This window comes from Ylistrum balloti, unplaced genomic scaffold, assembly GCF_031769215.1.
Source record: "Ylistrum balloti isolate Yb309-2 unplaced genomic scaffold, AGI_CSIRO_Ybal_v1 Utg369672, whole genome shotgun sequence".
NCBI classification, from domain to species: Eukaryota; Metazoa; Mollusca; class Bivalvia; order Pectinida; family Pectinidae; genus Ylistrum; species Ylistrum balloti.
Window position 1 is genome coordinate 724,083 of NW_026781917.1, and position 15,596 is coordinate 739,678.

At 35.4% G+C, this 15,596-nt stretch overlaps 1 protein-coding gene across 1 annotated transcript; it reads right to left on the minus strand.

Annotated features, from left to right (window-relative positions):
* Positions 1-1,777: 1,777 nt before the first annotated feature.
* On the minus strand, positions 1,778-8,515 carry LOC132562393 (uncharacterized). Its single transcript, XM_060227135.1, has 7 exons — positions 8,296-8,515; positions 7,025-7,168; positions 6,378-6,514; positions 5,172-5,282; positions 4,802-4,880; positions 2,347-2,547; positions 1,778-2,031 (listed from the first exon to the last, which is right to left on the minus strand). The coding sequence occupies exons 1-7, from the start codon at positions 8,513-8,515 to the stop codon at positions 1,778-1,780; spliced, it is 1,146 nt and encodes a 381-aa protein (XP_060083118.1).
* Between the last annotated feature and the right edge of the window lie 7,081 nt (positions 8,516-15,596).

Below are 15,596 nucleotides of genomic sequence, written 5' to 3' on the forward strand. Positions count from 1 at the left end.
TAAACAGGCATTTATTTCTCTTCAGATTGAAAATAGCGCTTATATCTGGTTTCCAACACTGATAAAACAATTTGCCGATGTTAAGGGCAGACATTTGAGCAAATATCGAACAGGAAGTTCAATACGTTTGTCGCGAACGGGACACTTCAACTCTAACCCTGTCTCTCCAGACAAAGTGTTTCTAACATTACCGGTTCTTTGAGCTTCTTTCTCTTTCTTTTTATGACAGTTAACAACTCTTTACGCGATTCCAAGATATTCACGTAGCCATTTTTTGTGTAAGATCTTATTTCACCTTTTTGCCATCAAATGTTTGAAAACAGGACTTGCCAATCATTGCTTCTTGATAGTTATACGATCTTGTTGACCAAGAGAATGGGTTCTCATCATGATGACTTCTGCGGAGATCTCAAACGACAGAGTTGAGCATTTCATCAAGCTTTTACATGACGTACGTCAAAGTTGATTTTTCCAGATTTGGGCATGATCAAACATTTCCGGTAAGGTGGTCTTAAGCCCAGACATACAATTGACAAAATTCTGCCAAACCTGTAACCTAGCTACCAGAACTGTATTATCCGAGTAACGCATTGCAGAAATGTTCCAACGGTGGACAAGTATGAGAAAGGCCTAACAGAAATCTACCGAAATTGACGAGTTTACTGAAACATTGCCTTATTAGTTACATATTTCCAACTATTTTCCCCGGCTTCATTTTCTGAATAATTTTATTAAAATCTTATGTATATATCAACATAATTGTTTGATATATCTTCTGCCAATGTTTTGAAATGATTTCAGCCTACGTTCTTTTAGGTTATCGTAACTAGTAAAGTGAAATAGTTGTTACAGTGTTGTAGCTTTACTGTCGTCCAACAGTACTTTCGATAGAAGGATTAACAAAAACACATGATGTTGTAAACATATTGATCATGCTTTATAGAACTATAAGAGAATATGAATAGTATGCATGTACAATATCAGAAAACAGCTGATTTACGGTGATCAGTGCCTTACTTATATGTAATATGACCAGCGCCAGCAATTTGCATATACATATATGCATATATGTAGGGATGATAATACCTAAATGTCAATACCTAAATGCAAAGGAGCGCTAGCTCCATAATTCCATACACTTTTCATATATCTGATAATTTTGGAACATCGTCAAGTACATGTGTGTACTCTGCACCATGCCACCATTCGAAAGAACTAACACGTGTTATGCAGGTAACGGCAAACCACGGGGACTAAAAGTCAAATACATATGACTACAAATTGCAGTTTCAAAAGTCATACAAAGACACACGAATGAATATCACCATTTAATAATAATGTGTCAGAGAACATACATTTGTTTCGCCCTTGTAGGACTTAGCAACACGCTTGAAGTCTAGGAGGCGACTGAGGAAAATACGAAGTTATCGAAAGGAAAGCAAACATCTAGTAAGAGAAGTGCACTAGACCTATCATTCAATAAATTTATATATATATACAATGTTAAGTAGCATGTGAAACAAGAAGGATTCTTGGTAATGTGAATAGTATTAATTTCGATTTTCGAATGGAGAAAAATCATCCAACACGTTTAATATAGGTTCAACCAATTTTATTATCATTTCATCGGAAAAATATTAGTGAGATACTCATTATTAACACTTTAATTGAGAAATATATTACAAAACTGATCTCTAAACAACTAAGCTCTATTAGAACTATAAAACGGTATATTCTGAAATACACTGTATCGTTGTATTATAAGGTTATTATCATGTTAAGTGTACACTGCCTCACAGATGAAGGGATGACGTTCTCCACAGTCAACATCACCCCAGTTATAGTTGTCGTTGGCGTACTCCAACAGCACACAGTTCTGATGGCCTCCTACATTGTTCGGTTGGCCGACATGCCAGCTTGTGTAGTTGAATTTAACTGGTTCTAAGTCCGATGCCCAATAGAAATCCCCCTCCTTAAACTCGTCTTGTCCGCTTGTCCAAAATCCAGTGGGTCCTCCTGCTGCTGACAGGCCTTATAAAACATATATTTAACTATTATAAAACTTCGGCACATTCAAAGTATATCATTATTGTCTTTTTTCTATATTTGACATGCAAATTATAATTAGAAGTTTAAGACATGAACTAACGAGACACTTGCATGCTTGAAACCTACATAAAAAAGTCTGAATCATGTTTATGACTTCTGGATGAAAATGATCGATTGTGATTGTTTAAAACTACTTGCAGAATAATATTATCTTTGTCATTTACTACATAACTAATGTTAAGACATTTTCCGTTAAAATTACTGTTTCTATTAATAGAAACTGTAAGTTTAATTTACCTGAGTCATTATGAATCCAGTTTACTATGTACTGTTGCACAGTTGCAGACGTTACAGACAAGAGATGATTCTGTGGCCACTCTTTCTTACATGCCCGGATGGCGTCTATGTATGTCCTGGGTTCTATGTGAGCTGTATAGCAGTGCTTTGTTCTATCAATTGTCAGTTCTTTTCCATTGCACGAGACAGGTTTTCGTATTCCTAAAATGATTGATAAAATAGTCATTCTGTTCTATTTATTTAGAAAGGAAACACTTGAAACAATATGAATAAAATCGTTTAAAAAGTGCATATTGTTGAAAATCTATATTTGAAAGTTGCACATTGCATTTATTTATTTTTCTCTCCATCTATTTATTATCATTTGTAATTTATCATTAGTCAAAAAGACAGTAAAGTGAGTTATGAGTACAATGGGTAAAGCTATGAATGAAAAATGCGTACGTATACAATATGAAATTATATCTGTATATTGAAATATAACTATATATATAAATATATCGCTTATGGCGCTATTAACAATAATTCGTTATTGCATATGTCTAGTCTCTTTCATGTCTTTCATGTCAAAACCTCAAAATGAATTTTAAAGTATCACATTTAGAGAAAACAGAAGAAGGCAGAAAGACCTTACAGACAGAATGACTTCATTGTTGTTATCAAAGTGTTTTGGGTCTCCAAACAATATGCAATATAGAATAACACTTTCAAAACATTTATATTTCAATTTATACATAATGTGTGTTTCTTTTAGGAATACCCTGGCCTTGGCTATTAAAATACAAGTGATAAGTATCTTTCAAAACAACAGCCGAAAAAAGGAGGAAAAATTACATAGATTTGTTTGTTATGAAACTGAATGGTAATTAAGAGTGAAGAGATGGAACTAACCAATTACAAAAGGTAAGTGTAGACAATGGTTTAATTCAAGAAAGTGTATTAGGTAAATATCTTTTCGTCGGATGGACACGAATACCCAGAAAGCTATGTATAATACATCAATCCTATAAATCTAGTTATCCCAATAATTAATCACCTTGCTATTTTTTAACTTCCCATTTTTTTTAAACTGTTAAAATAAATCTAAAAAAAACTTTCTATCTGTAGTACAATATTGTCTTCTCTTGTGACTGATAAGACGTATACATCAAAATCATTATGTTTAGTGTTATCTAATGTTCAGAGATAAACACGATGGTACCTGCGAGTCTCTCCGTATATTAATTACAAATTAAATATCCGCTTTGTTCAATTTAGCTTCGCGTAACGATAAAAATTTAACTATCAAAATGAACAAATAGTTAGCTAATATATCTGACGGGAGTTCTAGAAAGGCTTAATATATAGAGTAAAATCCGAATAAGTCGAACTCGATGGGACCAAGAGAAATGTTCGACTTATCCGATTATTCGACTTAGCCATGTTTCAACGTACCATTAACCAACAATTAACCATTTCGTATTTCTTTTAGCTCAATTTGGATTACGTTTTTGTTAGATTTGATTTTATCTCTCTTTTCAGCCAGATAATCAATTGCTACAATATATAATTCGGTTTCAACCCGGGAACGAATTTTCATTTTCTTAGCCCAGTCTCTGTCCGTCGTATCTTTCCCTTTCCCTGGTATTCTTGCATAAATTTTTATTCTGATACCGTAGAGGCAAACTGAAACAAGTACCTGAATAACATTTATTAAGTAGTCAGAGGCCAGCTGTGTTTTTTTAAACATTGCATTGTTTAAATCTCACATAGTAAGAAGCTGCTACCCATCTTTTGTTACCGCATTGTTACCCTTCTCCAGCCAGAAAAGACTATTAATGACGTAGGGATCTTGGCGTCATTGTGGTTGCCAGGAAAGATAAAATTGTTCTTACGTGTCTAGAATGTAGCCATCTAACAGAACTGTGCTCACGAATAGTAGATAGATTATTATAAATTTCCAGTTCTGGATAGCTAAAATCATACATTCCCAACTGATGGTGTTTATTTGTTAATTCGATATACAAGGACCTGTTGCCAATATAACGACTGTCGTGCAAGATGTCGCCAATTGAAAGATAAACACACAACACAGTATTCAACAGATGCGAGTCTATGAAAATTATGCTGAAGTTTTTCGGTCGTCATATTGATCTCATTATGAAATATTCTATTTTTTGTGCGATGCGACGCTAGACGTGTTCGATGCTTGTTACTTTGCTTGTGATGGCTTTGTTGCTATTTGGGATTGTGATATTTCTTATTTCGATTGACCAAGATTTGTAAGGCAAGTGGCTTTAACGAAGCAGAAAACGCTTACTCTTCCCGAACACTTCTTATTTTTCTGTTAATGTTTTAGAATATATGTATATATTTCTCTTGTTCATATTTTAACCTTGTTTTATTGAATTTGAGTTTGGATTTTAATTACGTATACGTGTTTCTATCTTCTAAGTTTTTTGGTTTTTATAAATACCCGGTGTGTGACAAGGAGCGTTGTACACCATGATATCGTCAAGAAAAGCATAACCACCAGATAAAACTTGGAAAGCGATCTTCAACAGAAATAATTAAAATTAATAGATGCATTGTCACAGTAAATATGTATATGAACTAACACATATAAATAATTTTAGATTAAACAAAAATATTTCTAACACAACATAACTTTATATTCAAACATTTCGTTTTTAAGAGTTTTATCATATGTTTTGTAATAATTCAAAGAAGATACTTGAAAATTTTGAAAGTTTCCGATTTTATAGAACTAAACCTTAGAAAATGATAGTGTATGTACGTGTTAGAATAGGTTATATTAATGTTTCAACGCTGGAAAATCTACCCACCTGGAACGGCTTGCTGAGGTATTCTTGGTCGGGGACGATTTCCACAAGACTCCATGTAGTAGGGGTGTGAGGGGCTGGGGAGTATATCGGGTAGCCAACCCCTCCATCCTCCTGATTCACACAAGATACAGTAAATTGTATACCAACCCAACTTTAACTTAAAGACATTATTGTGGTTACGAAGGAGGCGGTTCAGATATCACTTGAAGCATTTTGCATGCCAATGTCATGCCAATAAGTAAACACATAACTACATGTATTACAAACCTCAATCAACAATTCGTATTGAGGAGTTGTAATGTTTCCCGGTTATAAATTATCTTCATATCAGCAACCTCCACACTTCTTTCTCGCTTTAAGTAAACAGATGTAAACTCAGGAATCATGCTTTATCAATGCATGTGCATGTGTAAAGGTAGAAAAGACTACCTGTCTGTCACACACTATGGCCTCAGTTTCACAGGCGTTTTAAAATGTCCAAAGAAAAGGAAAAAATGCCTATTGTAATTCTTATTATTCCCCTCACACACACACACACACACACACACACACACACACACACACACACCGTTCCTCCTTCCCCCCCTACCGAAAAAATCAAGATAGCTCTGGCTCAGGCTCACGCAAATAACGTCACTGCATTTGGTCTAAATCTACACAGAGTCTAACGTTCCTTCCCCATTGCCATGTTCCTGTTGAAATCATGCGCAAAGAACAGAAAAAAGTTTCTTTGTGTGTTCCGGTCTAAATCAAGAGAATTATTAAAATAACCTTCTTAGCCCCACTTACTATATGTTATCGACAAATCATACAATGACACTCTTTCCCTCTCATCTCCCACATAATAGACACAAGTGATTATTAAGTTTATGCGTGATTACTGATTGCAAAATAACTAAAACAACCAAATAACATAGTTTCCTACTGGATTGAAAGACACGAAAGTAACAGTCAAGTATTTGGTTTATGCTTACCCTACATATTCATATACCATCGTAATCGGAGAAGCATAACCTTATCATGTGATCACACACGTGATCTATTAAGCTTGAGATGGAGAATGCTTCCACACCGCAAATACATTAAAGCAAAGTTGACGATAAAGGAGTAAGGATACCTTTATAATAGGCCTATTTCATTATCCTTCTGCAAATTCTCCCTTTCCTGACATTGGAAGCCAATGTAACAGTCGCTTTAAATTCTCACCTTTATGTACACCACAAACTGACTGCTTGTGTTTGTTGCCCTCAGATAAAAGCGTATACAGTATGAATTCGCTTTGTCGAACATACGGGAGGTAAGCTGTAGTGAGCTGGTGTCGTAGGTCCGGATGAAATGCCCAGCTGAAAATGGGTAAAAGATAGAGCATTTGCATTCACTGTACATTTGTGTCAGAGTTCATCGCAAAGTACAAGATGATACAAAAGACAGCAAGTGAATAGCAACTTTTCCAACAAGTTGAAAACTACAGTTATGACAAATGTTTCTTCCTTCTAGAACTCGCCAATGGTGCTTACGGCCTAGAGTTTCAAATATGGTGAAAAGTAAAAAAAAAATCCAAAGCTTTCAAATAAATGTCTAAATCCAGATGAGTGCTGCACAAGCTCCATTACTCTATAAATTTTCATAATAATTTTCATAATTCTAATAGAATGGCCAAGTGCAAACCTCGGCGACTAAAAGTCCACCAGCAATGTCAACTGCCTGCAATCTAGAACGTTAACCAAGAGTTCGTTGTATTTCTATTAGCAATCACTTGTCTGGAGGGACATTTTACTCAGACGTTTTGTTATCCATTGTTACAGGTATGCTCTGTCAATTTAACATACACAATTATGATACTTAAATGTTACCTTTGGCCCCCATGTAGGTGTGGTCGCGGACATTCGGAATGGCAGAATATAAATTCCAAGCATAAGAAGATCCTTTGTTTACATAGTTGCATAAATGGCCATCCTCAAAATCACAGTAGGTCAGATTGAACCGGGTCGTTGTGTCTATCAGTTTAAATTTAAACAAATTTCATATTGATATACATTATGGAAAAATCAGTGGGCCACTGACCGCCAGGAATGTTTTGATTCTATCGTAAAATGACAAAGTTGGACAAGATAGTTTATTTTGTAAAGACGAACACATGACCGTGGCTGACACAGTAAGTAAAATCCCGGTTTTCAGCGCCGGATTTTGTTAACAGTGTGGCAAATTTTCTTTGCAAACACTAAATCAATACAGAATTATGTAATTAATCGCCAACATTGTCGTGACTGATTAAGAAGGAAGACATTTCCAGGTGACGGTGTTTTGTGAGCATGCGATCGTGACGCAAAAAAATTACATATCAAGACTGTTGATCAACAGATAAAGATTTTCTTTTTATAATCATTTATACCTCTTTATGTGCATAGTTTAGAGAAAACCAATTGTCATTGTTCATAAGGTTATAATTGGTGTATATATGCATTTTTTAATCGGTAAATGAATCGTTTTTCCGTGATGTCGCGTTATCATAAAGGGAATATTCTGTTTGAATATGCATTTTCGGAGAAAAGGATCAGGAAAAAATTCCAAATGAAATATACAACTCATTGCATCAGTTGTAGATTAATGTGTTTTTCACATTTACATAATCGTATCTCGTCGTCACATGTTTAACATGAATTATGAACTTAAGGATAAACTGTTTGGTTTTATTAATATTCTACATATTACATCATGAATTTTGGTCTTTAACACCAAACGATGTCGAGTGTTAAAACGTCAAAATTAAGTATCTTATCTCCAGCATTAAGACGCGTCAGAATGATTGTCATGGAAACGACTTGAAAATTTATGTCAGGAATTCGATAGTTAAGTTTATCCAATTAATAAATCCGTTACATAATCATTATTGCACTGTTTAAGTTAGATTATAAATGGTTCAAAACATATATAATTCTAAAACAAAAGTGCACAAATTTCGAACGTTGAAAACAGGATTCATTCTATTTGCATTTAAAAGTACAGTAAAGTTAAATACATCAAGTTATACATCTTATGTAAATAAATTAAAATTTGATATGACCTCGCAAAGAACAAGTTTATACAATAGCAAACGGAGTAAAAAATGAATAAATAAACATACCAGTGTTCGGGCCCGGTTCTAAGCATGCACTTTGTAAGATGTTGTCAAGCTGGCCTTTCAGAGTTTTTACCTGGCCTTCCAACGTGCCAATTGTGTTTGATATGGTAGCGTAAGTGCTGGAAAATACGTACATATCTAGGCATCCTTGATCGCTGACCTTTGCCGTCGTTACAATATTGGCTATTACAACCAACGCAATAGGAAGCCAAACCACATTCATGCTGAACTTACCTCTCAGATGACAAGCCTCAGATGCAGTCGTAGTTTATATATGTTTAGGGAAACCTATTCAGTGCAGAAACAGCGGAATGTTTTGTAAAAAAATAATTAAGATGTACTTTTGACCTCGTTAAATATTTCTTTGCCCTATAGCAAACAGCCTTTTGATCCACTTGAGATCACCTGTTTAAGAACACTTAGTATTATTGGAATTTCTGCGCAAAGTTCAAAGATATGTTACAGTCGACCTCGAATGCCCTGCTTACGATATGTATGGCGTTCCTATTCTCTTAGAACGTATGACGGCTTGGCATTTTATTGCTTTAATTGTGCTTATCGACAAACTTATCCTTCAATCGTTGTGACCTGTCCTGCAAATGTAGGGCGCATGGTTTGTACATGATTTTGGCAAAATATAGTTATTTTAATTAATTTTCTAACTCATTAACAACTTTCTCCGGATGTCTTAATTACCATAGTGTTAAGCGCCCGCCCAAGAGAAGACCTTTTGTTCCATGGCTGATACTTCTTGTTTGTCTAGGAATTATATCTGTACAACAGCTATTGTTATAAAGGTGGTTTTTTTCCCGTTTTTACTTCTATTAATATTTATCATATTTATCTACTTTCACAATCGCGGTCACGACTGCCCTTCGCTATTATAATACGGTTGCACTATTTATCATGATAAACGTCAGCGGCTCTAATTGTATCATGAACATGGTGGTGGTTACATGTATAATATTGAGTGTATTTTTGAAACCATGTTTGTAGTAGATTGGTCATGTACAGGAAAGTATTCACAGAATTAATTTTGTAGAATATTCTAGGTGTGTAAATAACATCTTTTTTAGAAAGATACCCTTGGATTTTGGAAATCGCGTTTAATATTTTAGAAACTAAAAAAATTGATTCTACAATTTAACGATACCTTTAATAAATAGACGCCTATTGGAGCTTAGGGGACGTTTCATGACATGGTGGTTCATTTAACACATGTGTATAAAACTAAGGACAATTCGTCAACAAACGTTCATCCTTTTATTTATTATCAAATTATATGTCTTTATACTTCATAAATCACAGTTTAAAGTTTAACCGATTTTTTGGCACAGTTTGGATTGTATTGTGGACAAATGTATTTTAAATATAGTAAACTATATTATTGGATAGAATTAAATTTCATTCATTTTTTTAAATTCAGTTAATAGAAAATTGCTGGAGATTCATGTACAAATTACAGCTAATCACTACACGAGTGTGGCCATCGTATGACATGTAAATACTCTAATTAAGTAGACTGTGACTTAATATCTCCAAAACAATTTTGAATATTATTGAGGGTTCAAAGGTAATTCCTTAATAAGCTGAATATTTTATGCTTATCAGTACAACACATACCAGGAAAGTAGATGTAATACAATATTGTGTATTTCAGTGCCATACATCTGTACATCACAATTACATAGATGTAATATGCACCTTAATCAACGTAAACTTTTTAAAATTTTTAAGTCGTACGGATACATTGATAAATATGATTATGTTACTCTCTTTTTTCATATACAGCTGTCATTGGGGACTGTAACGTTATCTATATCCTCTCTGTAGTATACAGCTGTCACAGGGGACTGTAACGTTATCTATATCCTCTCTGTAGTATACAGCTGTCACAGGGGACTGTAACGTTATCTATATCCTCTCTGTAGTATACATCTGTCACAGGGGACTGTAACGGTATCTATATCCTCTCTGTAGTATACATCTGTCACAGGGGACTGTAACGTTATCTATATCCTCTCTGTAGTATACAGCTGTCACAATGACGTTATCTACATCCTCTCTGTAGTATACAGCTGTCACAGGGGACTGTAACGTTATATATATCCTCTCCGTAGTATACAGCTGTCACAGGGGACTGTAACGTTATTTGTAGCCTCTATGTAGTATACAGATGTCACAGGGGATTGTAACGTTTTCCATATCCATTCGTTATTATACAGCCGCCATCCGGTACCAGAACATGCTATATGCATACTCCTTAATATACTTTTGTCACAATGGACACAAACAGAATCCATGCCTTGTCTTTGTAATACGGAGATGGCTTTATTACACTTTATTAATTATTTAAACGTCACAGTGCTTAATTTGTATCAGGAACATTGACGTAATTACATGTATAACAGTGGGCGATTTTACTATCATGTCTGTAGTAGATTGATCATGTACAGGATGGTATTCACAAAATTAATTTTGTGATATAATCTAGGTGTGCAAATAACATCTTCCTTATTTTTTTAGAACGAAACCCTTGGGGTTTGAAAATAGCGTTTATATACCAGAAATTATACATTTAACAATGTTTTTCCATTTAAACATGATCTATATATACCCTAGTGACTTAATAATTTGATGCATATCGTTCAACGATACTTATCAATGCTTTCAGTACAGGTGCACCTGCATCAAACCAACCTTCATATATGAGTGCATGGAGGGCATGGTCGATCAGGGCTGACTTGACTTTTCATGACACGATGGTTCGTTTAGCACCTCTTTATGAAAAGGGGCCGAAGGATGGGGAAGGGGGTTTCACATCAAACTTTTATCTTCATAAATGTATATATATAACTTTTCTTTGTGCTTCTAACATATTATTGCGTTTAACCAATTTGTTGGCGCACACTTTGGTCACAGTACTAAATTTGTAATTATACAGACAGCGACTTATTATATCCTGACTGTAACATTATCTCTCTCCTCTCTGTAGTATACAGCTGTCAAAGCGGAATGTAACATTATCTCTACCCTTTTTGTAGTATACAGCTGTCACAGGGAACTGTAACGTTATCTATATCCTCTGTAGTATACAGCTGTCGCATGGGAATGTAACGTTATCTATATTCTCTCTGTATACAGCTGTCACAGGGGACTGTAACATTATCTCTACCCTCTCTGTAGTATACAGCTGCCACAGTGGACTGTAACGTTGTCTTTATCCTCTCTGTAGTATACAGCTGTCACAGGGGACTGTAACGTTATATCCTCTCCGTAGTATACAGCTGTCACAGGAGACTGTAACGTTATCTTTATCCTCTCTGTAGTATAAAACTGTCACAGGGGACTGTAACGTTATATATATCCTCTCCGTAGTATAAAGCTGTCACAGGGGACTGTAACGTTATATATGTCCTCTCTATAGTATACAGCTGTCACAGGGGACTGTAACGTTATCTCTATTATCTTTGTAGTATACAGCTGTCACAGGGGACTGTAACGTTATCTATATCTTCTCTGTAGTATACAGCTGTCACCGGGGACTGTAACGTTATCTATATCTTCTCTGTAGTATACAGCTGTCACAGGGGATTGTAACGTTATCTATAATCACTCTTCAGTATACAGCTGTTACAGGGAACTGTAACGTTATCTATATCCTCTCTGTAGTATACAGCTGTCACAGGGGACTGTAACGAAATCTATATCCTCTTTGTAATACAGTGATGGCTTTCACACTTTATTTATTATATTAAACGTCACAGTGCTTAATTTATGTCAGGAACATTGACGTTATTACATGTATAACAGTGAGCGATTTTACTATCATGTCTGTAGTAGATTGATCATGTACAGGATGGTATTCACAAAATTAATTTTGTGTTATATTCTAGGTGTGCAAATAACATCTTCCTTGTTTTAAGAACGAAAAACGTTTAGCGTTTTAGCGTTTAGCGTTTATATATTAGAAATGATACACATATTTGCTTGTGGCTTATAAAAGGTAGCGATGATTTTATATGGTATAAAATGTTGTATCGTTATGGTTTACAATTTAAAAAAAACTGTCAGATAAAAAGGCTTTAGTTTGGTAATTACTCATTGCAATGGCTTTATCTTGAAACACATTCAACAATAATTTGCCCCATTTCAGCTTGACCTACCTATATATACCTTAGTGACTTAATAATTCTATGCGTATCGCTCAACGATACATATAAGTGCGTTCAGATACAGGTGCACCTGCATTAAACCAACCTTTATATATGAGTACTTAGAGGGCATGATCGCTCAGGGCTTTCTTGACTTTCCATCACATGTTGGTTCGTGTATAGCAACTTTTCATGAAAAGGGTCCGAAAGATGGGAATGGGAGGGGTTTTGCAACAAACTTTTATCTTCATAAATGTATATATATAATTTTTCTTTGTACTTCTAACATATTATTGCGTTTAACCAATTTGTTGGCACACACTTTGGTCACCGTACTAAATTTGTAATTATACAGACAGTAACTAAATATATCCTAAAAGACCATGTATATAACTGCGAATAAAAGTGTTACTCCTTAATCAGGTGAAACGTATCTCTATAATACAACACAGAAATGTAGATGCAATGCAATATTGTGTATTTCATTGTCATAAATAGGTACATCACAATTACATCTATATAATATGTACCTTAATCAAAGTGTATTTTTATCAATATCTAAGTCGCACCAGATGTATTATAATATAGGATTAAGTTACTCTCTTTTTCATACACAATTTTCAAAAGGGATTATAACGTTATCTGAAGCCTCTCTGTAGTATTTAGCCGTCACTGGAAACTGTAACGTTATCTATATCCCCTCTGTAGTATACAGCTGTCACAAGGGACTGTAACGTTATGTGTAGCCTCTCTGTACTATACAGATGTCAAAGGGGACTGTAACGTTATCTATATCCTCTCTGTAATATACAACTGTCACAGGGGACTGCAACGTTATTTATATCCTCTCTGTAATATACAACTGTCACAGGGGACCGTAACGTTATCTATATCCTCTCTTTAATACAGCGATGGTTTTTACACTTTATTGTTTATATTAAACGTCACAGTGCTTAATTAGTATTAACTTTTATCTTCATAAATGTATATATATAACTTTTCTTTGTGCTTCTAACATATTATTGCGTTTAACCAATTTGTTGGCACACACTTTGGTCACAGTACTAAATTTGTAATTATACAGACAGTGACTTAATATATCCTGACTGTAACATTATCTCTACCCTCTCTGAAGTATACAGCAGTCACAGGGTACTGTAACATTATCTCTATCCTCTCTGTAGTATACAGCTGTCAAAGCAGAATGTAACATTATCTCTACCCTTTTTGTAGTATACAAGGGAGACTGTAACTTTATCCTCTGTAGTATACAGCTGTCGCATGGGAATGTAACGTTATCTATATTCTCTCTGTATACAGCTGTCACAGGGGACTGTAGCGTTATTTGTATTCTCTCTGTAGTATACAGCTGTCACAATGACGTTATCTACATCCTCTCTGTAGTATACAGCTGTCACAGGGGACTGTAACGTTATCTATATTCTCTTTGTAGTATACAGCTGTCACAGGGGACTGTAACCTTATATGTATCCTCTCTGTAGTATACCGCTGTCACAGGGGACTGTAACGTTATCTTTATCCTTTAGGTAGAATATACTTGTCACAGGGGACTGTCGCGTTATCTATATCCTCTCTGTAGTATACAGCTGTCACAGGGGACTGTAACGTTATCTATATCCTCTCTGTAGTATACAGCTGTCACAGGGGACTGTAATGTTATCTATATCCTGTCTGTATTATACCACTGTCACAACGGACTGTAGCGTCATCTATAACCTTTCTGTAGTATACAGCTGTCACAGGGGACTGTAGCGTTATCTATAATCTCTTTGTAGTATACCGCTGTCACAGGGGACTGTAACGTTATCTATATCCTTTCTGTAGTATACTGCTGTCACAGGGGACTGTTACGTTATCTATATCCTCTTTGTAGTATACAGCTGTCACAGGGGACTGTAGCGTTAGCTCTATTCTCTCTGTAGTAAACAGCTGTCACAGGGGACTGTAACGTTATCTATATCCTGTCTGTATTATACCACTGTCACAACGGACTGTAGCGTCATCTATAACCTTTCTGTAGTATACAGCTGTCACAGGGGACTGTAGCGTTATGTATAATCTCTTTGTAGTATACCGCTATCACAGCGGACTGTAACGTTATCTGTATCCTTTCTGTAGTATACTGCTGTCACAGGGGACTGTTACGTTATCTATATCCTCTTTGTAGTATACAGCTGTCACAGGGGACTGTAACGTTAGCTCTATTCTCTCTGTAGTAAACAGCTGTCACAGGGGACTGTAACGTTATCTATATCCTCTCTGTAGTATACCACTGTCACACTGGACTGTAACGTTATCTATAACCTCTCTGTAGTATTCAGCTGTCACAGGGGACTGTAACGTTATCTATATCCTCTCTGTAATATACAGCTGTCACAGGGGACTGTAACGTTATATGTGTCCTCTCTATAGTATACAGCTGTCACAGGGGACCGTAACGTTATCTATATCCTCTTTGTAGTATACAGCTGTCACAGGGGACTGTAAAGTTATCTCTAAGGTCTCTGTAGTATACAGCTGTTACAGGGAACAGTAGCGTTAGCTCTATTCTCTCTGTAGTATACAGTTGTCACAGTGGACTATAACGTTATCTATATCCTCTCTGTAGTATACAGCTGTCACAGGGGACTGTAACGTTATCTATATCCTGTCTGTATTATACCACTGTCCCACCGGACGGTAACGTCATCTATAACCTTTCTGTAGTATACAGCTGTCACAGGGGACTGTAGCGTTATCTATAATCTCTTTGTAGTATACAGCTGTCACAGGGGACTGTTACGTTATCTATATCCTCTTTGTAGTATACAGCTGTCACAGGGGACTGTAACGTTATCTATATCATCTCTGTAGTATATAGCTGTCACAGTGGACAGACTGTAATCTTAGATATATTCATTCTGAAGTATACAGTTGCCGCCGAAGTTTGAAACATTATCTATACAATGTCTTAGAGGGAGGAGGGAGAAGATACACTATAGAGATGTCGAACACCGTTGTTAAATGAAATACACAACCTGATTTGTTCCAATAGTTGATTTTTATTATATAATGATTGAAATCATATTCTCAGGCTGATAGAAAGAGATCTTCTTCAGTAGGTAAATCCTTGTTTGTGTCGTTTAATCT

Excerpts from the sequence above, each read along its gene's own strand:
- LOC132562393 (XM_060227135.1), bottom strand. The coding sequence starts at position 8,515 with ATGAATGTGGTTTGGCTTCCTATTGCGTTGGTTGTAATAGCCAATATT. Across the intron at positions 7,169-8,295 it reads AGAACCGGGCCCGAACACTG|ACACAACGACCCGGTTCAAT; the intron begins GTATGTTTATTT and ends TTAAACTGATAG. Across the intron at positions 4,881-5,171 it reads ACCTCAGCAAGCCGTTCCAG|ATCGCTTTCCAAGTTTTATC; the intron begins GTGGGTAGATTT and ends TTTCTGTTGAAG.